The following is a 26,573-nucleotide window of genomic DNA, read 5'->3' on the forward strand; positions in this document are numbered from 1 at the left end:
TGTTAGTATTGCTGCTGTTTTGGAATTTTTTACGGGAAAAATGGGCGATGGTAGTCCGGAATAGTAGTTTCTTGTCATACTTTGCGATCAAATATCTCCGTTATTTCTGGTTTCCTAATGCTGGAACCACTTTTATATTACGTAAAACGTTGAAATCTGTAGAGTAAAAAAAATCGACGTAATTCTCGAGGGGGTACAGTGGGTCGAAGGCTCTTTGCTCCACTTGCTACGTGCTAGCTTATGTGTGGGCAGTAGTAGTGGTTGTGGGCTCAAGGAGTATACGTGTGTGTAATGAAGTTTGAAAATCACTCTGGATTTGAGGATGTTCTCTGCAGAAGGTTAGGTTTTAACGCTCCTCCAAATAATTTGGTCATAACTTGTCAATTAGATGACCAACTTTTGTTCCTTGCACTACCTTTGGTAGTCCGGGTTAAAGGTTTTTCAGTAAATTTGGATTACAACCATACTGTGCAATGTTAATTTAATCTTTTTATACATTTTATAATGCAAGACAATGTTTTTCTCAGCACACTAACCGCCTTTGCCATTACTTACCAATAGAAAAAACCCTCTAAAGATGATATCACTGCCATACGCAATTTATTAATCCATCTCTGACATCTTCGACCTCTATCCTCATCCTCCTTGGTTGGCACGTCATTTATGGAATACGGCGGCACATTATCTACCCTGACTCCACTCATATTTGCAAATTTTCTTTGCACGTTATTTCTACAGATATACTAGTCCATGTTATTTCTTAAGCACATGTATCACATGTCAATATGTATCACATATTGACAATCTTTAGGAAAGTAGCAATGATGGAACGGAAGTTATATTTTATACAGCACATTCGTGTCACGTAAAATCAAACGAGAAATTATAATAATATTTGAATTGGAGGATTATGAAAGAAGAATATACTTACGTAGTTACTAAATAAATGAAATTACAATTTCCTCTAAAATGTGTGACAAACAGTGATGTGCGTCTACGCGTAAACAACGATAGTCTACATTCTACACGTAGACTATTTTATACACGTAGATTACGTAATCTATGTAAACAACATGGCGAAAGTTGATAACTTAGCAAAGGGCGCAGTGGAATTTAAAAAAAAATTATACTGCGTATCAGTTGCTGATGTGTAAGGTGAACTTTTTATACTATTTCTTCCAAATTCGAACATTTTCTCACCTAGGAAGAAACCTAATACAGGAAATATTCTAGTGTTTTATGGGGAACAAACCACTCTTGCTACACGACTGCCATCTGTTGTTGTTTTTTGCATACTATCTATCTTCTTCCATAGTTGGTAATAGAAGAGAAGAGACATTTTGTTATAAATAGGGTTATTTTCATTTCGTTAGGAACCAATATAGTTGAAAATGCCACTTTCCTTTCAAGAAAGGCTTGAAAATTAATTTTAGTGCACTTTGGATTGTCTACGTAGTCTATGTAAACTACAACCCCATGTAATCTACGCGTAGATTACGTGTAGACAACGCATGTAGACGTAAACTTATAGTCTACGGCACATCACTGGTGACAAATTGATATTATGCAGTTATTTCTTTGGTTATGAATTTGCAGTTGTTTAAGGGTAGTACCAAAAACTATACACCTATTCTCTTTGGGTAGTACCTGGCAACACATAAGCATTGGAAAGCAATGAAAATGGCGAACAATCCGGACATCATACCCGATCTTAACTTCCAAAAAAACGAAATATCTCAGTCCCTTACGAGAGCAATTCTAAAAGGAGACACTTGGTAATTATATATAACTACTGTAGATATTTTTTTTAAATTTATTTATGTGTAGAACAATTGTTATGTCGTATTTTTTATGTATTGAAGATGGGTCGAATTAATTAGCATGTACCTGGAGTTCCTTTCACCGTCTGACAAAGTTTTATGCAATAATATATTTTATTAAGTCATGATTGTTCTTGAATGTACATTAATATCATTTGTGTTGAAGAGCACTAGTGTTTCTCTTCTTTTTTTATACATGACTTTACGAAATATCACTGTTAAAGTTTTAGGTTTCCATTCTCGGCGTGGAGGGAATATTGAATGCTAATGTCTAGGTGACAAATTTAGAAATAACGGGATAAAAAATATATAGCGCATGCTGGAGTAACAAAAAATTGTTTGTCTGGGAATTATTATCCGTTGCTATCACGGTTACTGTACTCTAATTTCTGTAGATGGATGTGACAGTTGCATTAAAATCAATGGTGATTGGTAGCACAGGTATTGAGTGATGCCATCATCTTGGCAATGTTACTTAACCAAATTTGTTTTTTAACTTAAAATACTTATTCATTTATGATTCCCTATTCTCATTTCATGCAGTTCATCTTCAAAATACTATATGCACGCAACAGGCATGAAAGGAGGTCATATGTCCATTATGGTAGTTGATATTTGGAGGGTAAAATTTTAGTATCTGCAAAACTTATTTCTTCAATTTTACACAAGCAACTACTTAGGGAAATGACGCAAAATTGCCATTGGTTTCATTTGCTTGCCCTGCGGCAACCGGATGCTGCGTACGTTTGATGATGTAAGTCCCTGTCAGTGTTTCAACCCACCTTTTTTTACTATGCTTGCCTAACGTAACCAAACCTAACCTTATCGGAAATTGTTCGTGGGGCTATCCGTGAATGGTTTGTGGTACTATCCGTGTATGGTATGGTTCGTTGGGCTATACGTCAGCTACCCGTGCATAATGTATAATTTCCACTGGTGACGAACACGATAGCAGGTATTTTTCGGTGCAGAAGGTTAAAACACTGCTACCCACAACGTGAGTCAAAATCTGCCCACCATATTGTGTGTTCCTGAAGTGAAGAAATGGATAACAAAAAGCACTCTGAATGTGAAAAGTTGAGTTTGTTTTTGTGTAAAATGCATAATGGCACCTTGAAGTATGTTCCGCATTACACAATTGGTAAGTACGGACCATGCGAAACCCAATATATGCTATTTTAATGTGTCTCCGATCTATGAAACTGGTATTTATCAAACTGACTTTCAGTACACTTCAGTGGAAGTGTTTTATCCCATCACTTAATTTATTTCGCCATTAAATCATGTAATTTTGAAGATTAATGTGTGTCAAATGCATGAAAGCTGTTGCCTCTATGGCCTTCTACTACGTGAACCAAATGTTATGTTTGTTCGATGATGTAACCCCCGTTAACGCCGTTGTTTTACAAGAACATGACAATTTTAACTATGTTTGCCTAACCTTGCCGTGCATGGTTCGTGGGGTTTTTGAACCTGGAAAATAATACAAAATCAGTAACATGAAAGTAGGTATTTTTTGTGAAGAAGGTTAGAAACACTGCACACCACTGATCATAGACAACGCTAGACAAGATTTGCCTGCCATATTGTGTGTAATGCAACCGAAAAACCAACCAACAATAATTACTCGATTTGTGGAAAATTTATACTATTGTCGTGAAAAAAAACGAAATCCCACCTTCAACAATCCTTATCATTGCTGAATACGTAAGTACCAATGTCAAAAACAAGAAAACAAAGGAATTTCGGACGTTTGTCGGATACTAACATTTTAATTTAAATTGTGTATGTTAAGCAGGTTCAGTTTCTTTGCTTTAGTATTTCTTAACTTTTTTCTCTACATAACATTTTATAATTCAAGGGAATATAATTTGTAAGTAGGCTATGCAGATTCTGTTTGATTGTCATAGTATTTCCGCACTTACCTTTTCTGGTTGACGGTTATGTAGATGGTGAAATGAATAGTACATGTTACACATGCCTTCTCGTGTATGATGATGCATTTCTTCAGCGAGAATTTTTAGCAAAAATTTGCAATACCGGACCCTTCTGTAATTTCTATGCTACTGCTTATACTCACGAAATAATTAAAGTGAGAATCATAGAACTTCAGACCTTCTGTAAACAAAAGCACGTGTACCCTAACTGTGTTGCAAACTTATGAAAAAATAATAATCCACATAGCCTACAAGGTGTAAAAACATTCCATTTGTCAACAGATGCGGAATAAGCAGTGTATCACTGATGACCTGTTGAAAGTTATTGAATGTATGTGAAAAAAAAAAAGTTAAAAATGTACATCTTGCCTGGTGGCCGACTTTCAGACTCATTACCGAAGTTCCGGCTAGGGTGTTATTTGTGAGTGTCCCTTCATCAATTTCATCTGACGATCACTCATTCTCATCGTCGGGATTAGCCAAAAGTGGAAGAAAAGCAACGCTAAATTAAAAAAATCAAATACAAAATTTACATCTTATCCCCAGGAGTAAGATGGTTCCGTACCAAAGGATTAATTTTCTCTCATATTTTACTAAAAAAACCTTCCTAGAAGAATGTAACACATTGAGATAAATTACGTTTTTGAAACCGGGGTCTCTTCATTAAATTTATTTCATGTTTGAAAGTGTTATGTTTTATTATTATAGATAATGAAATTAAGCTAATACATATGATTTGATTGACTAAATTAATAATTATTAATTAGATAAAAATAATCGAAATAACTCATTTGTTTTGATTGATTTGCTTTATTTAACTTCCCCTCTTGTGCCACTTATGGCTAATTTGCGATGGGAATGAATGATGATGATATGATGAAATCGATAAATGGACATTCACAAACATCCATGCCCAGGCCACGATTCGAACCGGGACCGCTGGCGTCGTAGCGCGATGTGCTAATCACTCCGTCACGGGGGCGGCTAACTAATTTGGAATTCAAATATCACCTATCCCTCATCGTCTCGTAACTAATGACAAATGTGCGTGTTGATCTACACCTCAATGTCACACATTCCAGTATCTTCCAGAGTGTACTTCAACATCTCTAAAGTTACTTCATCCAAAAACACACTCGTATGTCCTTATCATCCCGTTCAAAAATGCTGGATTATGCAGCAAAGACACCAAGGGAAACTACAGGGTTTGTCCGGAAAGTAATAGGACTGATTTTTTTTCGCCGCGACTGTACTTCGGAGCGCGCGCGCACTGACTGTATTCGGTAGAGGGGGTTCCTACCTAACATACAAGCGGCTAGTCAGTTGTCTCCGAGCACCCGGAGAGTCAGGACAGGCTTTTTCGCGCGACGTGTTTCTGTGAGTGGTGCAAGCCGAAAATGCAGCGTTCGTTAGAGCAGAGGTACGCGATTAAATTCTGTTTGAAACTCGGTAAATCTGCGACAGAGACGTTTGATATAAGCAGGCTTACCCAGATGATACTTTAGCAAGAAGTGGTGTGTTTCGGTGGCACAAGGCCTTTTCGGAGGGCCGGGAAGAGGTCGCCGATGAAGACCGTGCTGGAAGACCTTCGACTTCGACAAACACCGACTTTGACATCTTTTTTGACATCAAAGACATCATCCACCATGAATTTGTTCCTCCTGGACAAACCGTCAACGCCAAGTGTTATGTGGAAGTGGTGCTCAAGAGACTCAAACGAAGGGTCAATCGGGTCCGACAAGACATCGCAGCCGACTGGAAGTTGCACAACGCCTCGGCTCACACCGCCTTTCTTGTGACCAGCTACCTGACCAAGGCAGGCATCCCAACGCTTCCGCAGCCGACCTACAGCCCAACTGTGCCCCCCCCCCCCCCCGGACTTCTTTTTGTTTCCTCGCCTGAAAAGGCCGATGAAAGGCAAGCATTTTGAGACGACAGAGGGGATCCAAGCATCTTGCACCGCGGCTCTAAAGGCTATTCCGGAGAATGCCTTCCGTGACGCCTTCAATGATTGGAAATCGCGCTGGCAGCGCTGTATCGACGCAGAAGGAGACTACTTTGAAAGTTTTTAAAGAATTGTAACGATTGGCTCAATATTTTTTTTTAAATCGACTCAGTCCTATTACTTTCCGGACAAACCCTGTAAAACGGCAACTTAGAGAAGCATAAAAGTGGGGAAAGAAGACTATAGAATACAAAAATATTTTGAGGCAGTCACATTTTATTGTACGCTACATATAATATAAAATGCATATTTGCGGGTGAATTTTTAAATATTGTCACATTTTTCTTCTCTCTTGTTGAGAGGTGTTCATTTTAAATCAACCTCCTTCACCCGCAAAAGTATTCCGGAGTGTGAGGATGTCACCATGCGGATGGTAAACACCTCTGGATTATAGATGCACTCCTGTGTCCCACCCCCATCCCCGGAGGATCGTCACTGACAATGTGAAATCACACTATCATATGCCGACATTCGACATACCACTTCCGTTTCTGTACTTGACTTAGTGAGAAGTATTGAGGTTGGCAACAGCCTAATAACGGATTTCTTCCGCATCATGTAGTCCGTTCTATGAAAGTAAGCTAATGGAAGAAGAATGTGTAAATTACATTGCATTATACATTTAAAAATATATTTTCATTAAAGGTATCTGTCTATAATAATAATACGTGGTTATTGTATAAATTACAATCGATCACGTGAACAGTAAGAAAATAGCGCCAGTTTCGAACATGGCGACTTCCATGCGTGCAGGAAGGTCTCCCGTGTTTTCAGAGTAGTCTTTCGGAAATACAGCCGTTTGAAAAGTGGCAAGAAGCAGGTTGTTCTTAACGTTTATGTAACGTTGTGTCGGTGCTATCCTGAGCAAGCAGTGAAGTTGGTGTCCAAGTGTAATTGTGTGTCTGCGTCTTTGTGTTTTCGGTGTGGTGAAAGAAAGGAATACAACAGGTCAAGTTGTGAGTCCCGCGAAAAAAAAACACGTTGCTCGTACAGTATAAACAAGTATACAGATTTTGAGATAAGCGCAATACAACGTGAGGTGCTTTTGTATTCTTTCAATCATCTGTCCATCCGTCCTGTCCACTGTGGGGAAGATGTTGATAGTGATGATTGATCACGATCTCCCCAATTTTAGCAGTCGACGTTAAATCGCCTCTTGTGCCACGTTGAGTTCCTTTTTGGGAAGCAAATTTGACAGACCGTTCTGTGACAGGATGATGTCTAGCGCCGAAAATGCCTCAAGTTCAAAAAGGAACTGCTGAATCAAGGTAAGAAAATACATTACTTGCATGAGACGTGCGTAAATTTTGTGCTTATTATCATCTTCTTGTTTTCTAGTGCACAAGAAACCGAGAGAAATATAAACAATCTCTTTTTATTCCCCGGCATATCTTTGTTTAGCTTCTGCTAAAACTGGCGGTAATTTGTTGCACAAAGGAGAAAACAATACTCTACATGTCAACAATGTTGGGCAATAATTTGGTGGAAGAGGAAGCAATAAAACCAAAAGGCTTGAATGTCAGATAAATGGGACTTTTGGCATAGAAAAATATGTTCATTCTTGAACAAGAACACGTATTTAATCACTTCTAGAAAATTTATTATACTTCAATGTGTAGATTATCAGTTAAAATAAGAATAAGTTTTTCCATGAGTACGAGTAGCCCCACGAACCATTCATGGTAAGGTTAGGTTAGGCAAGCGTAGTTAAAATTTGGGGTCGTAGTAATGTCAAGAATGTATATTTCGTTTTAAGTATATTGGAAACAACTCTTGTGGTAAATAATGAGCAATTGTGCATGTCTGTTCCGATCACGGACCACTCAATTTAGGAGGCCTCTATTACTGAGTATGCGAAATATTACAAAAATCTGGGAGGGGTCCGGTATTGTAAATTCGCTCCGAATTTTGTTGATCTAGTTCAATGCACTTTTTGACACTCTGTGTAGTGCAGGTGTATTCCAGTGTCAGGGTGGTGCAAGGAGGGAGAAAGCAGTGTTGAAGTTCAGAAGATTGAACAAATGCCCGTCTGCTGCTTTAGACAGTCATTTGATTAGTTAGAACTCACCACGTGATCATACATCATACACCAGAACATATTGCAGACACCAAATACACTACTTGACTTCAAATCAACGAAGTAGACGGGGCTAGTGTTGCCATGTTGAAACAACAGACTTGTGGAAAAGTAGTGCAGGAAAGTGAGTTGGGCATGTTCGGTAGCAAGAGTTGTGACACACGCATTCAAGTTGGTAGCATCCCAAGTGTTGTGCCAGTTAGATGCAACCCTTCTCAACCGGTACTACATTTTCCTCATGCTTCTCATTCCTGCACATGTTTCACAATGCTACAAAGTTAGGTACTTGTTGTAAAAGTTTTAAAATTGTAACATGTAACTTATAGGCCCCTTTTAAGAACATTTTCATAATATGGTACCATTGATTCATTTCATTCTTTATTTCGGTATGACTCGTACTAAATCTGCTTAGAAGTCTGATTTCCAAACTTCGCCTCTGGGACAATCTCGTGCAATTCATCTTCATTGAGGCAGTTGTGTGGCCTTCGATATATCAAGTTCTGCATTTCAGCGGATGGAAGCCTTTGAACAACATGCATGTGGAATGTTAACAAACATAACCTCAACAGATGATGATGGTTTGTCACATAACAATGTGAACCAATTATATTGCCTCTGTTTTTTTATATAAACTACTGTAGAGTCCATAGGTGATGGTTCCGAATGTTTAATGATTTGGTAACAGTTTCATACATCGGAGACACATTTCTTCATTTTTACAGAAGAAACTACTTACAGAAATGCGTTTCTGTAAGGTTTCCAACATTCGTCGAGGTATTTTCTTTCATCGTGGTATCTAGTTGACTGGTAAATCATGTCAGTGTTTCCAATACCTTTTTTTTTAACTATGTTTGCCTAACCTTATCGGAAATGGTTCGTGGGGCTATCCGTCAGCTACCCGTGCATAATGTACAATTTGCACACGTGACAGACACGATAATAGGTATTTTCGGTGAAGAAGATTGGAAACAATGATATTCGAAAACAAAAGAAGCGATATCGCACCGTTACGTGCGTTTGGTAGCACTTAGAAAATCCAATCTATGAAACTGTTACCAATGATTTTTTTCAAACTTTCATAGGAGAAAGACAAATTGTCGCAGAATTATAAAAATGGTTGTTACAGTACATTTGAATCTTGGTAAAAGAAACTACCACTGCTTACAGTTCCGAAAAGTGCAATTCATTGGCGAATGGAGGACATAAAAAGTACCTTACGCAAGCATTCCCAGTGACAAGAAATTTTTCATTCATATGAGAGAAAAAGTATTGCAGAATAGTGGAAATGATTGTGAAGGTAAATTTGAAGTTGCCTGAAAGTAATTTGCACTGTTAGGAGTTCTGAAAAGTCCCATTTATCAGCAAAAACAACTAGATCTAAAAGGTACCTTGCGCAAATATTGTAGCATCCCATTCAAACCAGAACACATCCCGCAACCTGATGCCTTAGACCACACAGCCATGGTGCAGGACACCTGAAGAATAGCTACCAATGCTTAATGCTTGAAACGTTAGGTCACAACAGATTTTAAAAATATGCTTTCTTTAAGTTTAATTTTTACAGACTATGTAATATTTGCATGTGAATAAAGATTATATCACAATAAAAGCAATTTCAACTTGTGCCTAACATTATTATTATTTGTTCATTTTTTGTGTAATTAAATACAAATATTGGCATTTTTCATAGTTTACATCAGATAGGTATATCTAGAAATAGAAAGATTTAAGCACAACTTCACAAACTTTATTTTTTGGCACATAAATCATGCATTATACCATACCATGCCATGACTAGATAATGCACGAATCCATTGGATTTTTTGTGCGAAAGGAATCATTCATATTTTAATTATGCTGTGTAGTGAATTACCAGTGGTGGCTATTTTAAGAAGACTGAAAAGAGAAAAAGACATTGCATGAAAGTGTACTAATAGTTTGTTTTTTTTGTTTTTTTTTGATGAAATCAACCACAATGCAATAGTTTGCTTCTATAATTTTCACCAACACTTTATGTATGGTATGATTGGCGATATGTAATGTAAAGTTCCAAATATTTCTTTGATTCCTATGACTTCAGACTGTGTATCTTCAGTCATACTAACATTATACCTGCCGCAAAATTAGTTTGGTATTGACGCTTGGTGGCGGGAAGGTGGGTTGCTGGCATGTGAGCCAATCAAAATCTTCCCAGTGCTTCATCCAAGCCCTGGTTACCTAGCAACAGAAAACGTTCATCTCGGTGTTGCCGCTTATCGGGCAATTCTTCCTGCGATCAGTTTTCATGTTGTTGGGAAAGGACATGTTTGTTGTGTTGCGTTGCTGTGATATTTTAACCAGTCCGTTTGTTTAGTGTTTACTGAATTTAGAGTATTCTTTGTTGTATATAGAGTGTTGTTTTAGTGTGTTATTTTTTTTGTACATAATTTTCTGTGTTCTGCTTGTGTGAAGAATGTCAAGCACAGGATGCAATACTCAAGATGACAATGTGCTAAAGAGGCCATGCACTAAAAGAAAAGGAATTCTTCTCAAAGGCCAAACGTGGGAGATGGTTTGGTCTGAGCGCAAATAATTTCAGCAAGAGAAAAACGTTGGGGGTCCAATCATTTCTGTAAATAAAGTTCTGGACAGGACTGCAGCTGCTGTCGGCATTTAAGAACACTATTGTTACCAGAGGGAAAGGAAAATATAATGTGGTAGAAATAAATAAATCAGTGTGAGGCTTCAAAACTGGAAACCCCAGGAAAGAAGAGGAATATCAGTAAACGCGTTACAAGTTTAGATACATTTCAGCAAGATGCTATTCGTTGCCATATTGACTCTTATTATAGAATGAAAGATCATCCCACTGTTGGGAATCTGCACGTTTCGTTGAAAGATTCAGGACTTTTTCAAGGAGATGAAACATCTTTAAGGACAGTCATAAAATATCTGGGATTCTCATACAAAAAAACTTAATGGGCGAAAAATAAAGAAAAATATGGGGATAGGGCTCCACACATTCTCGACCTCGACCTAGGCCATATTATTTAGGTGATGTGGTTCACCAACCACCTTTACCCCAGGTTTGCCCCAGGTACTCACTTGGGCTGAGTCGAACCCGGAGCCGCTCGGGATATTTGAAAAAGTTCCTCAATCCACCGCAGGTCTCCTGCGTGAAAGTCAGACGCCCCACCAACTGGACTTTGTGCAATTCAGTTGTGGTATAATTGAGAGATGGGAAGACTTTAACGGTAACTTCGGAAAGAAATGGTTATTGCAAGTGTATATATTCAGTATTTTCAGAATGGATTGAAAAGGTAACCTGTAAACAATGCTCATTTTGTTAATTCGTTCATGTTGTAAGGGAAATGGAAATGAAGAGAGAAAACAATAGCACATTTCATCATTGTTGTTGTCATCGTTGTTATCCCGTTTTTCTCGAAAAACAAAAACACATTTCATCATTGTTGTTCCTTTTCATAACACATTTTCCTCGACACAGTGTCAGATGACTGCACTACGTACCGTGCCGTACCGCATGATATGGCAACACCGTGGCACGTGTTCCTTCAGCTCTCAATACCAAACTAATTTTGCGGCAGGTATAGTAATTAACATTGATACATTCAGTGGTCGAATTGCAGGCATCGCTTTACTTGGCGTAGGGACATTTGGTCAGTTGTAGGGAGATTTTGATTACGTCTGTAGGGACATTGCCGGAAAATGGTTAGCAACACTGTCGGCTACCAGACGTAGTGAGTCTATGCTATGTTCACATCTGTTTGCGTTTATCAGTACGCGTGTTGTTTATACTGTGTTTTTGAGTTGGTCTGCTATTCAGTGCTAGTGCTTCATTGTGTGTTAATTGTTATTCATTCATTAGTTATTCTGCTAAACAAATATAGTCTTGAACAAAGAGTTTTTATGTACGATAATTACGTGAAAACAAACTCTTGCAGAAAAGTGGTCAGGCAATTATGAGAGACAGGATCTCTCGAATCTAAGAAACGTGTTGTATTGCTGTTGAAGGAGGTCATTTTCAACATCTCTTATAACACAGGATGTTAGTGATCATTATTATTAGTTATAAATATCATTTTATGCTTTCGGTTTGCTTTATGCGCCGGGATGCTGTCTTCCCTTTCTGTCAACTGAGGATAAAGTAGCGATTTCTAATTTAAGATTAGATGTCAGAAATAAGGTGCCAGAAATATTTGTATTTGGGAGGACAACTCTTTCAGCATCCTTGCGACAAGGTACGTGCTTATTTCAATTGTAATTGTAACTGTAATTGTGAAAAGTGGAAACATTACAAAACAAGCTGTTTCTGCTACAGAATTCCTGTAACGCAATTTGCCGGGACCTGTTGCATGAAGGGACCGGCGCTGTCATGGTAAACGACTGAAATAACCTCCCTGTACATATATTTCATTGAAGAAGTACAGCATTTTGTATATTTCTCTTAATGCTAACTCAGTCCTCTTCTTTTGTCTCCTATTTTGTGAGGTGAAGCAGCATTTTCAGTTGCTGAATTTTGAAGTATTAATGAGCAAAGAAGCAATCTATGTCCAAAAAATGTTGCAATGCATATACAATTTGAAAGCTGCATTATTATAACTTTTCTACATACCCTGCAAACACAATAGTTCACTTAGGTAGAATCCTGTTTGGCAACACTGCTAGAGGACAGCCTATGTTCTTTCTACAACATCCATTTTGAAACTGAGATTGCCACCCCATACCAGGTCACTTACCATTGAAGATTATTGGCAGACAGAAATATCTTTGAAGGCCAGCTGCCAGTCGGTGAAAAAACATAGTATCGTATTAATCTCCTCTAAATTGTGATTTATAGCTAGCCTGAATTCATAACCCCTGTCGCCAGCCGTTGCTCTCTCAGGCATTCAAAGAATATCACATCAGTAATTTACAAATCCTTCCTGGTCTATTGGAGTTAAGGTGCCGATCAGCAGGTATTTCAGGGCAACGACCAGGGAAGGAGGAAAGAGAACAAAACAGAGAGCAACGTGTGGTGTGGGGTCTTTTGCCTGGAATCGCCGAACAAGAAGGAACTGAGGAGATTGAGCGATCAAACACGTTTCGATATGAACAGCTATCAGTGGGGAATTGTATCATCAGAGACAGACAGGTATTGTTGCTTCCAACCATGTTGATCTAGACTTGAAGGTATAAATCCAGAAGCTTGTGTTTTTGCCATTTCCAAGTGTGTAGTTAGTACCTTTTGCTCATTACCATTAGGGTTACCAAGAAGAGCGAGTGCTCAAATGAAGACTATGAATGTTTAAGCAAGCTACATCACCCACCTCAATGGTTATGGTTCTTGGTTCGATCCCACGTACTCAGAGTACGTTACGTGGATTGAGGTGCTGTAATTTTCATTCATTTCAGTTTGAAATAAATGAAAATTAAGACCATAGAACCGTCATGCCATTCTTGCGCATGATTTAATTCATCTCAGGTGGAAACGCAAAGAAAAATGACATTTTATTTTAAATTAGGCTTCTCCACCCTCCAGATAGGTTTTTCTCATTTCTAGGCAGAGATAAGAAAGGATGAAAGTTATAATGAAAACATTAAATGAATAACAGGTTGCGTACACATTTAAACATAGAGAATTTATAGAGTTACACGTGTTTTAATGCTAATATCAGCGGGGGAAAACCATTAAGTTATGATAGATGTCGAGTTCTAACTCGAGGATGAATCAGATGAAACCTATCGACCTGAAGTCAAGGTCAGTCACCCACAAAATGTAAAGATGCGGAAGAACCTGTGCCCTAGCTCCATTGAGGTTATCCGCGTCGGGCTGGCAATTTTATATCAGGAGCGACTGCCATTCCGCATGGCGGAAGGTTCGATGTCAGACTTTAGGGAGGCCCATTCCATCGAAAATGTGGCCGGCCCAGGGACGTCCGTGGACGATTCCCTATCACTCCGCTCCTGGTAGCGCTGTGGTTCGCTGGCAAACCCGGTACCGTCGCTACGACAGAATTCCCACATTTTATCATTTTCAGGATTTTAGTTAATGTGGAAAGTGACATGTAAATTTGATGATCCTTGAACGTGCAGTGATCCCAGAACGTGAAATTTAGGGAATTATTATTATTATTTTCATGACCTTTGGTGCGAAAATCATCATAGCTTTGTCTATAAGTGTTACAGTAGTGCAGCAAGCTACAGAAATTTTGTAAACAATTTTTTTATACTTGACGTTCCTGTGCAATTCGCTCAGACTGTGATTCAGCTTATCTTAACATATTAATTAACTAAAATCCTTATTCTAAAGAACATGACTAATAAATTACTTTGGTTTCTTGTTAAGATGACACGATTTATGTAATGCTTTTGCTCTTGACTGTAGAAGTTCCTGTGCATATTCAGTCTATAACCACAGTTACTCTTCTTACAACTAAGGTTATTTCCTGCCTGAAGTTTTACTTTTATTTCTGGTGGCTTTTCTGGTTTAAATTTGTTCAAACTTTTCTATTTAAAAGAGAATTATTACTTTAGTCTCGTTAGTTTACTTTTCGTCTGTTAACAATCGTTCATTTTAAAATCGACCATGAAAAATAAGATAACATACTCTACAAACATGCGATAATTAACTTTACTTTACACTAAACGTCACTTGAAATTCGAACATGAAATATTTCATTCTCTCATTTCAATCTAAAATATGCTTAGTGTATTGTTATAGCAAAGATTAAAACTAAAACAGTTAGTGGTTTAACCATAATCATTCTGTGATAGCAAAATGGATTTCGAGGATTTTGGTTGCAATCCAATACTCGAGGAAAATACTTCTTGCGCACAACAAAATCTCGTCGACATATTCATTTTCACATAAAAAAAGGTAAAGTGCTCCCCTGTGCTTAGCACCACAGCATGAAGGCGTATAGGGGGTGTGGGGGTAACGACCCACACTTTCTTGATCCGGTCGTAAGTGGGTTCGATGTGATCAGCATCACGCCCCTGACTGCCTTTACCCCCCAGGGTTTCCCCAGGTACCCACGTCATTTTCACATAGAATAAATATTCACAATAACTTTGTGCTTAATACAAAACTTTGCTAGTATGAAGGTTTACCTTCCTCTTGAAAATGAAATTGTTTTCTCTTCTTTTTAGTGACGGTGTCTTTACGCTAATATACATGTGTATTTAACTTGAAAATTTTATTGCATGTGTTTCTCCTAATATCTTCTAGCTATCCTATTAAGTTGGCTTTGCCTAACTGAGGTGCTTTAACTCTTACATGTCACTATAGCCTATTTGTGTACGGACTTTTCATGTCACTAAAGCCTATTTATCCATACAACTGAAACACCTATTACTTCTAAACTAGAACTTTTAATTAATTGGGCAGTTTATACCCTAGAGCATGGTACGCCACTCTAACTATATACACTTGGCGTAATAGTAGACATACTTGTACTGCGTGTCTAGGAATATAATTAACGTTTAATTTCTTTACATATTAATATGAATTTAAAATTGAGGCAGTAACGTAAGGCAAAGGGATCGACTCGTGAATTCCCGACTATCTCCGTAATCTAAGTTCCCTTCCAGACGTGCTAGGAGACTTCAGTCATAATGAATATAAATGAGTTGTCTGCAGGACCTTGTTCATTCCCAAAACTATATTTATTAAAATGTAATATCCTCTTAGCAATAATTTATAGATCATGCATTCTAGATCATTTACAAATTACGGTCGGGTTATGAGTAGGAATTAAGATTGATACTTTAAAGACTTGAATTAATTGAAACAAACGCAATTGACTCAGAACACACTCTGCTGTGACTCATTGAACTACACCATAGTGCTATTGAGTCAGAGTCAATTAACAGTAATTTATATTCCTCGTTCATGATAACTTTAATATTCACTTTTAATCCAGGAATCAAAGTTTGAACCTCACAAGCTCAAAAACGGGAGCAGCGCCAAAAGTGTTAACACCGCTGTGGGCGAAGCCTCTGCGATAACCAAGCAACCAATCACTGCGACTCCAGCCTGACGTTATAAACAGTAGAGTTTTAAACGTGCATTTTTGTATGGGAGCGACCAAAGTCCAGCTCGGCAGCGTAGAAGCAAACCCCTCTCACTCCTCAAACCCCTTGCCATCCCGCAATCCTCTGTTCGGGAATCGTCTGTCATCTTTAGACCCAGTTGGCTTGTTTTTTCCCCCGCTCATCCAAACGTTGAATTTAGTCTCCAGTCTTGAAGCTGTCGGAATGAATAATTTGCAACGTAAGAAAATCACCCCTCATTTCCCTCTTGTATCTAGTTACGCAGCAAGAAGCAGCCACTTCAGCCACGAAAAACATGTATTCCTTTAACAGGAAATTACGTACTACTATGTAGTTTAAACACACAGGAACTATACAGGTTGTACTTTACGTGTTTCCTTTTAGAAGCCATAGTATGCACTGAACTTTACTGTAAGAAAGTCACAATTTCAAATACTGTACGTATTTTTAACTAACAACATTGTTTATCACGATAATTCATTCTTGTGCACGTCATTTCTGCTTGAGTGACTACAGGCCGGATGTGGACCGGACTACTGAGAGGGCAGACTATACAGGGCCGGATTAGCGAGAGTCTAGTGTATTAGAATGAACTTAAGTGATTATATATCTATCTTTTAATGTTTTATTTCCCAGCAAAAAGTATGTGTATTTTAAACCTCTCTCACCACAATGAGCCAGTACACAATGATACATTTAAATTTCATGTCCAATTTTTAATAATAGTATAATAGGCAAAGTAGAGTTCTCAATGTTTATAGCAAGCAATTTTCCATTCAAAAGAGTAGTAGTAATTTAAATTTAATCAAACGGAAACAGGACATTTCTCATAGCACAAGGAAAATAAAAGTAATAATTTTTATAATTTTAACAAATATTTCATTGGTTTCGTTATAAATTCTCACATAAATGTAACTTACCTGATTCAGTATCAATCTAATTACATACCTTATCATTTTATGGTTATTAGCTTTCTTTATATTGTATTATCGTGGTAACTTATAAATGTTCATACGAGGAATGGCAAGGCATTTGAATTTCTGTATTTGTACTAATAAGTCTGTCTCAACACCCTTTTTCCTCATTTCCTGTCTAAGAAATTGCAATTTATCCTTTTACTTTATGTCTGTCTACATGTCACAAAAGTCAAGAGCTATCAACAGAGAAAGATTTTCCTAGTGTATCTATTTGGGAATCAACATGCACCAGTTTTCGCCATCACCAGTGAAGAGAACTGGATTCGAACCCGAATCCACCCATTTTCTCCATAAGAAGACACTCCCAAAATGGACAAAATTCTTCAGTCCCTTTCCCCATCAATGCTCCCGCAAAAGAAGATAAGAAGATATGCAGAAAAGATGAACAGAAGACATGGAGAGGGAGAAGGGAAGAGAGAAGAATGAACACCGTAGTTTTGTCTCTACAAACTACACACAATATACTCCTGTTCCGAAAGTGCATCACTTTCCACAAATATCACGCTACTTCAATCAAAAGTGCAGCTTACATACTCCAAGTCATCACTATGTGTAAACTTTCCCCAAAAATCTGCTAGTCTTTGTAGATTTTACCCAATAAAGAAGCAGAAATTCAACAAGGAAGTATCGTAGTGTTTACACTTCTCACCTCTGTACACTTGCATTACAGAATGTAATGTACTTACATGACCCCTCCTAAAAGGTCATGCCGCAGTGTTTACAAAAAGTGCATTTTTATGTGGCATGTAATGAGACACATTCAACTCTACAACTTGCATGTAAAGCAGTTTTACACCTACAAAGAAGAACCTTCCAGTGTGTGCAACCTGTCTTAACGTCATGCACAGGAGTGTACTTGGTGAGTTTCAACATCTCGTGTCATTCACTTTTCTATAAATGCACAAACTTTGCTTATCAATGGTGAAATTTTACATTGTTTAAGTGAATTTGCTGCATGACACAACTCGTGTTTCGCCAGTGTCTACAATTTTGTCGACCGTTTCATACTTAGTTCCTTGAAAGAAACATTGAAATGAAAATCTGTGTGCAACCAGTTGTGCAACTTTTGCACGGGAGAGTACCATGTGAAAATTTTTGAAAATTATTTATTCATTAAGTACACTGAACAATACTAATCAACAGTGCTTTTAACACGGCATACGTCTCCATGCATCCATAACAACACAAAGTTATGTCGTGCAAAAGCTTACATGCCCTTGTCGATCATTTTCTTACCAGCTTTAAAGAAAACATCGAAGCAAAATTGCTAAGTGCATCAACCTCCAAAGGGAAGTCTCACAGTAACCCGACGGCATGTTTACCCACAAGTGTACATGTGTGCTTCATGGATTCCAAATATGAATTCATACTTGCATCCGTAATTCCAGTAGTGCTCGAGAGTCATAACAATCCACTGAACTATCGTGACACAACTCCAAACACTTTCAGTGCATGCGTGTGCATTGCAATATAAAACAAGAAGAACCAAAGTGGAAATATATTTATTATTCACACATACAAACACTACGTAGTGTATACATGAATTTACAGTACTTCTTAACTCAAGCGAAAATCTGTGACATATGAGTCCACTTGTGTTGACTACTAACGCACATGTGTTCACGCCCCTTTTGGTGACATCAGGTCATAAGCAGCCATCATTGTTGCTTGGCCACACCTTTAACATGTTACGTCAGTTATGTCAGTGATCATCACATGTCAATGTTCTGCAGCCCTTACAAAATGGATGGTACGCTCATTCCACGCATGATTATATGAGCGAGTATCAAAGTGCCATTTAAGAACTGTGTTATTTTTTTTCTTACTCGGCAAAGATGTGAGCTTGTTATTTGTTTTTCTTACGGCCAGTTACACCAGACAGTACATTTATGCCTCTGGCCTGTTCTCGCATCTAAAGTATCTTTAAGTATTTACACACTCACTATTCTGTTGCTATTATTGTTTTTGTTTTTGGTGGGGAAAATATGTTTTTTAAATATTATGCATCAGTAGACTTTTGAATCAGCAGTGAAGCTAAATTAAAGGAGACAGTGGAAGTTCCATTATTCTTCAATTTTTTAAAAATCTGCTCAAGAAATTGTTCTCCATATGCAATACAAGTTCCCCTTCAGACATATATACATTTATTCTCATGGTAGATGCTTTGTGGTTCCTGTGTTACATGTGAAATCTGTTAATACATTTTCTACCTTGCACTCATGCTAATAGCCACTTATAAAATCAACACCAGAACTCTGGGCCACCAGAGCTTTGTTATTGTTTTCTCACCCCACTAACGTGATGGTTAGCCATGGGTATGGTACAGGCACGGACACTTCTGGATTGTAACGATACCTAATTGAGCACAATGGTAATGGTATTTTGGATCATGTTTAGTACTCTCTTGGATGAAATTTTGTGAAAAATGTCTTTAGATATTTTTTTGTAACACACGACACATACATGCAAAGAAGGGTAGGGAAAAACATGCATTTACTTTAAATAATATCTGCCAGGAACGTGTGTTATCTTACAAGGAAGCAATACAAGTAACATGATGGTAGCAGTTAATGTGGAGTAACCTTCTTCATTTCCTTTGCTTTTTACCCTCCTGATGCCTTTATTGCCTGGCTTTTTGAACGTCATGTAATTGTAGTATATGAGAATATTTTTTTATTGTCGGTTTCTATTTGTGTGTTATGTTTGGAACCATGCCAAGAGTTTGAAAGAATCAGGCTAGAAATTATACAGTTTTTGGTTGAATTAAGCACAAGATTTCCCCAATCATTTTTAGCATCTATATAGTGCTGGTTTTATTTCCAATATGGACATTTGATATTACTGTTTTGTTTTGTAAAATATGTGATCTTTCTCTTTTTTAGGTATTTAGTTGACAACAAATGGTTTAAAAAATTCCAGCGATATGTAGGATTAGATGACAATTCTGATTTGTCTCTAGTTGGGAAAGAGGATCCAGGACCAGTTGATAATGAACCATTGTTAAAAGGTATGGAATGCTTTATTATGTATCATGTTTGAAATTGTGGTAGCTGAGCACTTTTGGGTGGTCTCCTCTTGTTCTTGCCAGCAGTGATTCTTCATAGTCATGCATCGTCGTCATCATGATTAGTCTAGGAGCAGCGGCCAGCATGTCAGGCAGCGAGAGCACATCTGCTGGCAAACTGGATGCAGCATCAGCGTAACCGGAACCGCTAGCTATGGAATGGAAGAAGCTCACGCAATTACATTTACAATTAAAATGAGCATGTTTCTTGTTACAAGAAGTGTTGGAAATGTGGTCCTCCTGCATCAACACATTTACGGCATCACACATCAGTTCAAAAATCTCGTGAATAAAGCTAAGGGAATTGTGAGCTGTATGAAAGTGGCAGAGTCTTATTGAAAATATACAGACATTCAATGTCGGTTAACTGTTCAAACTGTACTTGCCTTTACATTTAATGCATTTGGGTCCAGATGAGCAAGGCTCTATCCCATGATCAGACTCACAGTGTTTGCCACAGATGGCAGTGGTGGCCTTGCAGAAAGACTGATTGTGCCCAAAGTGCTGACATTTGAAACACTGCATGAGGTTGGGGATGTACAGCCAGACATTCAGGCTGTAATATACACCCCGTACCTTACCCGGGAGAGTGGTCATTTGAAAAGTGAGAATAAGTGAAGCAGTTGATATAAGTTACCTCCACACCCCCTATATGCCTTCATGGCGTAGTGCTGAGCACAGGGGAGCACTTTTCTTTTCTTTTTTTTTTAGTTGGTATAAGTTCTCCAGACTTTTGCATTCCAAGAATGGTGTGAGTATGTCATCGGTATACCTCTGCGCATTAATTCTTCCTTCAAAATAAGATAGGCCATATGATTTGGTATCCATTTAGTACACTCCACACTTCAATTTTCTCATGCAGTGGAGCTTCGTACAGAAAATCATGTTTATCTGTTATTCTGTGACGAAAAATGTCCATGTAAACCATGCTTCATTCTTAAAAAAATATGAGATGTGGATCAATTACTATACAGTAACATATTTCAACATCCAACTGCAGAAATTCAATTGGCTTTCATGATCCTGTGGTAGCAACTCCTGGACTACAGTGACAATGTATGGCAGGGTTAAAAGCTTGGTAGCTCACCGCGCAGACTTGGAAACGTCTGTTTCTTGTGCAAGGCACCGAAGGGATTTTTGTTGTATATAAATATTGGTTACGTCGAATTTTCAGCAAAAAATGCAGGTTCAACCAGTACTTGAACCCCAGTGTCAGGCATACAATACAGTGCCATTACTCTACCACTGAGCTACTGAGCCAGCCTGGCTTTGCTTCATATCGCTTCAGATATACATAGTACATCTCCTGTGTGTGCCAAATCTTCATCATAAAAATTGATTGTTTTAAATTGTACATAAGAGTGTCATTATTAGACTGCATAAAAGCAGCAGTAATATGTAAACTAAAACAAAACAATCTAAAACACTTGTGATGTGTTGGTGAATAATGGCATAATATATGTCGAATTAAACATTCTCCTACTTATCATTTCACAAATGCAAGAAGCTATCTGAAAAATGAAGCACCGACACATCCTGTGGCAAGTCAGTATATAGCTGTGGGTCTAAATACTGGCAGATGTGCTCTCACTGTCCGCTGCAAGTTGACCATGACACTCACTGTATATGCTGCTCTTGATAGAACATGCTTTTTAATTGCAAACAACACAAATGACCCAAGCTCATCGTGTATTATTAAACTGAAGTAACTTTAAGGAATGTGAAAACTACAAGTTTGCTTGTTTTTAGCTATCTGTATGTATCGGAATCGGCCAATAGCAGCAGTATCTGCATCGGTGAGTATCGGTTGATTTTCTTTTACCGATACCAAAGATTTTCATTGGCTAGAAAAGTGGCCAAAGGCAACAGCTCATCTCAACATTTGTCCATTCTAAAAGTTCATTCACCCTTCCTTGTCACAGATTGGAAGACAAGAGGTTCCATGTTTTCCTAGAAACACTGGATCATAACCCCCCCTTCCTGATAAGCAGATGGCAAGAGCAAAGGCATGGGCAAGTGAAAGCTGAATGCAAACATTACCATGAAGGCATGTAACTGCTTAGTTAATGCTGTGGAAAATAAACCATTCATTGCCAATTCTAGCTTGAAGATCTTGGTCTTAAGATAGGTGGGTGTTTTTAATCCCCCACGGCGCTAATGCCAGGTCAGGTAGATTCGGATTTCTTGGAAAAGAGGGATGAAGGTCACTGTGAAATTAGCCTTGTTTTGTCTACATTCAAGCAGGAAGGAAAATCAGCAATTTTTGCATATCCTCTTCACTTATGTCTTTTGTGTGGCTGTGGGTATCGACCAATGAGGGTTATTTCCGCCGAAAGCCACCCCCCGTGGTGGAGTGGTTAACACATTGTGCTACTACGCCAGGGGTCCCGAGTTTGTATCCCAGCCTGGGGATGTTTGTGAGTGTCTATTAATCAATTTCATCACATCATCACCGTGGTGCCTCGGTCGGTAATGCATCTGACTACCATGCTAAAGGTCCCTGGTTTTATCCCCGGCCGGTTCAAATCCAGGAACTTTTCTAACATTGGAAGCAGCCCCGGCGCCCATCCAGTGTCAAATGACATGGGTACCTGGGGGTTAAAGGCAGTCAGGGGCGTGATGCTGATCACATCACCCCCACTGACGACTGGATCAAGGAAGTGTGGAGCGTTACCCCCACACACCTTATATGCCTTCATGGCGTGATGCTAAGCACAGGGGATCATTTTACCTTTATCATCACTCATCCCCATCTTCGCAAATTAGCCAAAAGTGACACAAAAAGAGAAGTAAAATATAGCAAATCAATCAATCCCACTGATATTAGATTGGGAACATACGGTTTTGAATGACAGTACTAAGGAAGGTAAGCTAATCAGGACTGGACCTACATTTTAAAGTGGGATCCAAACCACTATGTGCCTCCACTGAGTATCAAATCCAGGATCTATTGATTACAAGGCGACGGCTGTACCACTAGACCATCGAGAAGGCCCCTCTAAAGGTTTATGTACTTCACTACTTAGAATAATGTACAAACAAATTTTGTGGTCTTAACAACACGTGAGCTTGGTGATGAATATTTGTGGTTTTATCTCTTGTTTTATAGCATCTTTTTACTATTTATGTAATAACAATATTTTTTAGACAAGAAATTAAGAACAGTATCGGTATTGACGTTGTCTTTCCTCCGTTTCTTAGTCTGTGGTTATATACAACAATACTCCATACACATCAGAGAAATTAAGTACTAAGCAATTAATTTACATATTATTACGAATCAATCAATAATTATATTAACGTAGTAAATAGAAACACTTTTATCATTATATTTCTGAGACACTTGGCTCGGACGGGCTTTCCAAATTATATATTTCTAAATACGTGTCTAGTGATGTGATGAGTTAATATGACTCTGTAACTAGCCTTTTTATTTTATACTGGAATTATACAAGTATCGATATCTGTATCAGTGGATATTGGTCATGGTATCGGTATTAGCAAATGGTGGTATCGGCTCAGCTCTACTTGAACATTTACTGTCAATTTTTTTTGTGGCAAGAGCAATCAACACTAAACCATGCCATGAAGTAAAAATGTATAGCAAATAATTCAGGGTGGCGACAGACCTGGAAAACCTGGAAAACCGGGAAAAGTCAGGGAATTTGAGGTGTCAAAAAAAGTCAGGGAAATGTCAGGGAATTTCGTCTTCATTGACTTTTTTTTTATTTATTTAAAGATATCGTTATGGAACTCTGCACTGGAACAGGAAATCTCGTTCATAAGTTTCGGCATCAACTTTTAGGTCCCTTTTGTGTGCAACACAACCACGGCGCCAGAAACCAGTGATGGCAGGAGGGGAGAGAGAGAGAGAAATTTCTCTCGCCGGGAATTTTAAATTCGAACACTCTTTGGAGGAAAATTGTTATAACTCGGGCACTATGGGAGCAATCTACTTTGGATAACTTTTGTTTTGCAGCTAGAACATAAGCGCATGCAACCGTGTACAATTGAGGCAACCGTGTACAATTCAGAGCACCCGACCGAGGAAGGGGGGTTGGGGGGGGGGGGCACGTCCCCCGAATTTCAATGGAAAAAATATAAAAGCTGGAGTTTGCCCCCCTCTTCTCCCGCTATTTTGGGGAGAAGGCGCGAACTTTAGTATTATTTTCAAAGAATGGACATTTATCAAGAGAATGAAACATGTTTCATGTTCTTGGGTGCCATACAAGTTGAATAATAAGCCAACTATTGAATATTTTTTTACAAAAAATAAGGTAATTTGCATTTCTGGAGGGAAATTGTTATAACTCGGGCACTATGGGAGCAATCTACTTCGGGTAAGTTTTGTTTTGCAGCTAAAACATCATACCATGCAACCGTGTACAATTCAGAATGCCGAACCGAGGAAGGGAGGTTTGGGGGGCACGACCCCCGAATTTCAATGGAAAAAACATAAAAATTTGAAGTTTGCCCCCTCTTCTCCCACTATTTTGGGGAGAAGGCGCGAACTTTAGTATTCTTTTCAAAGAATGGACATTTCTCAAGAGAATTAAACATGTTTCATGTTCTTGGGTGCCATACAAGTTGAAAAATAAGCCAAAATGTGTTGTTTTTTTTGTTTTTTTTTACGAAAAATTGGTAATTTGCATTTTTGGAGGAAAATTGTTATACCTCGGGCACTATGGGAGCAATCTACTTCGGATAAGTTTTGTTTTTCAGCTAAAACATCAGAGCATGTAACCGTGTACAATAAAGAACGCCGGACCGAGGAATGGGGGCTTGGGAGGCACGACCCCAGAATTTCAATGAGAAAAAAACATAAAAATCTGGAATTTGGCCCCTCTTCGCCTGCTATTTTGGGGAGAAATCGCAAACCTTAGTATTCTTTTCAAAGAATGGACGTTTCCAAAGAGAATGAAACATGTTTTATGTTCTTGGGTGCCATACAAGTTGAATAAAAAGCAAAATGTGAAACTCTGTTTTTTACGAAAAAAGGTAATTTGCATATTGCTCAGAAAATAGTTATAACTCTGGTACTATGGGAGCAATCTACTTCGGATAAGTTTTGTTGTGCAGCTAAAATATCATACCATGCAACCGTGTACAATTCAGAACGCCGAACCAAGGAAGGTGGGTTTGGGGGGCGCAACCCCCAAATTTCAATTAAAAAACAAATAAAATCTGAAGTTTGCCCCCTTTTCTCCCGCTATTTGGGACGAAGGCGCAAAATTTAGTATTCTTTTCAAAGAATGGACATTTCGCAAGAGAATGAAACATGTGTCTTGTTTTTGGGTGCCATACAAGTTGAATAATAAGCCAAAATTTGATTTTTGTATTTTTTTTTTTACGAAAAATAGGTAATTTGCATTTTTTGGAGGGAAATTGTTATAACTCAGGCACTATGGAAGCAATCTACTTCGGATAAGTTTTGTTTTGCAGCTAGAACACCATAGCATGCAACCATGTACAATTCAGGATGCGGAACCGAGGAAGGGGTTTGGGGGCGCGACCACCGAATTTCAATGAAAAAAAACAACATAAAAATCTGGAGTTTGCCCCCTCTTCTCCCGCTATTTTGGGGAGAAGGCGCAAACCTTAGCATTCTCTTCAAAGAATGGACGTTTCCAAAGAGATTGAAACATGTTTCATGTTCCTGGGTGCCATACAAGTTGAATAATGAGCCAAAATGTGAAACTGTTCGGAAATGTGGCATGGATATGTTGCGGAGAGGGGAGAGGTTGGTCATCAATATGAATTTCCCAGGCTTGCTCCAGACCTGTGTCAGAGTTTCCACCCAAACATAACAGTATGAAGATTCAAAATGCACACTCATTTCGTAATCAGCACCATGATACCATATGGTATCATCGGGCCAGTACGACCTTACTCTGATGATACCATATGGTATCATCGGGGGAGTAAAGGTTAAGCCTCTAAATATTACGTGGAAAATGCATTGAATTATAATTTTCTCTTGTTCGTATGGGAGTAGTAAGGGGACTTGTCAACAGATGGAGGGGATAAGAGCGGGTGGCACCGTCCGATAGTTGTCGGACGTCGTAGTAAGGCTTTTTGTCGGGCAAACTGAGAGAACATGGAAACAAATAGGTTCCATTGATACAAACGATTTTTGTCGAATATTGCCACCCGACAAATTGTCTCACTACAACATGAGACAGAAATTGCATGGACTGCAACATCCAACAAAATTGCATGCTTAAACAAGAAGAGCTTTAGACTGCAAATATGCTGCTGATTTTATTACTCTTCTGGCTCACTTCACCCTTATTTAATGTAGCATTGCTTACGAAGGTTTTCTTTCATCATCCTGACGTATTACTGGTTTTGCACAAGTTTACATACGTTTACAATGACATTGCACTATTATTAGATATCAAGAAGAATCTAACCAAACGGGATATATGTATATTGAATACTATCATGAAAAAGTGAAACATAAACCTGCATTGATGAACGTTATAAAAATTGGCAAGTGCATGCTCCCAACCTCAAATTTACTGCAACAGTAGTATTGCAGTGAAATTAACGCCACTCTCTGTCCTGTCTGTTTAAACTCGTGAGAGATGGTCATTAATCTCTCACTGAGTAAGGTTTATGTCCAATATTATGAAATAAAATACTAATAATAAATACGTAAA

At 38.3% G+C, this 26,573-nt stretch overlaps 2 protein-coding genes across 2 annotated transcripts in view; one reads left to right on the top strand and one right to left on the bottom strand.

Annotated features, from left to right (window-relative positions):
* The window catches only part of LOC145984262 (patched domain-containing protein 3-like), a 73,685-nt gene extending 72,904 nt beyond the window's left edge, over positions 1 to 781 (bottom strand). The window contains exon 1 of the mRNA XM_083117873.1: positions 556 to 781. Within this exon, the coding sequence (XP_082973999.1) occupies positions 556 to 704 (149 nt within the window). The 5' untranslated portion in view covers positions 705 to 781. The remainder of the gene's footprint in view (positions 1 to 555) is intronic.
* An 889-nt stretch (positions 782 to 1,670) lies between these two features.
* The window catches only part of LOC145984264 (ubiquitin carboxyl-terminal hydrolase 15-like), a 126,633-nt gene continuing 101,730 nt past the window's right edge, over positions 1,671 to 26,573 (top strand). Inside the window, exons 1-2 of the mRNA XM_083117874.1 lie at positions 1,671 to 1,775; positions 19,730 to 19,854. Of these exons, the coding sequence (XP_082974000.1) occupies positions 1,675 to 1,775; positions 19,730 to 19,854 (226 nt within the window). The 5' untranslated portion in view covers positions 1,671 to 1,674. The remainder of the gene's footprint in view (positions 1,776 to 19,729; positions 19,855 to 26,573) is intronic.

Source organism: Lepisma saccharinum, chromosome 2 (genome assembly GCF_977018435.1).
Source record: "Lepisma saccharinum chromosome 2, izLepSacc3.1, whole genome shotgun sequence".
Classification (NCBI taxonomy): domain Eukaryota; kingdom Metazoa; phylum Arthropoda; class Insecta; order Zygentoma; family Lepismatidae; genus Lepisma; species Lepisma saccharinum.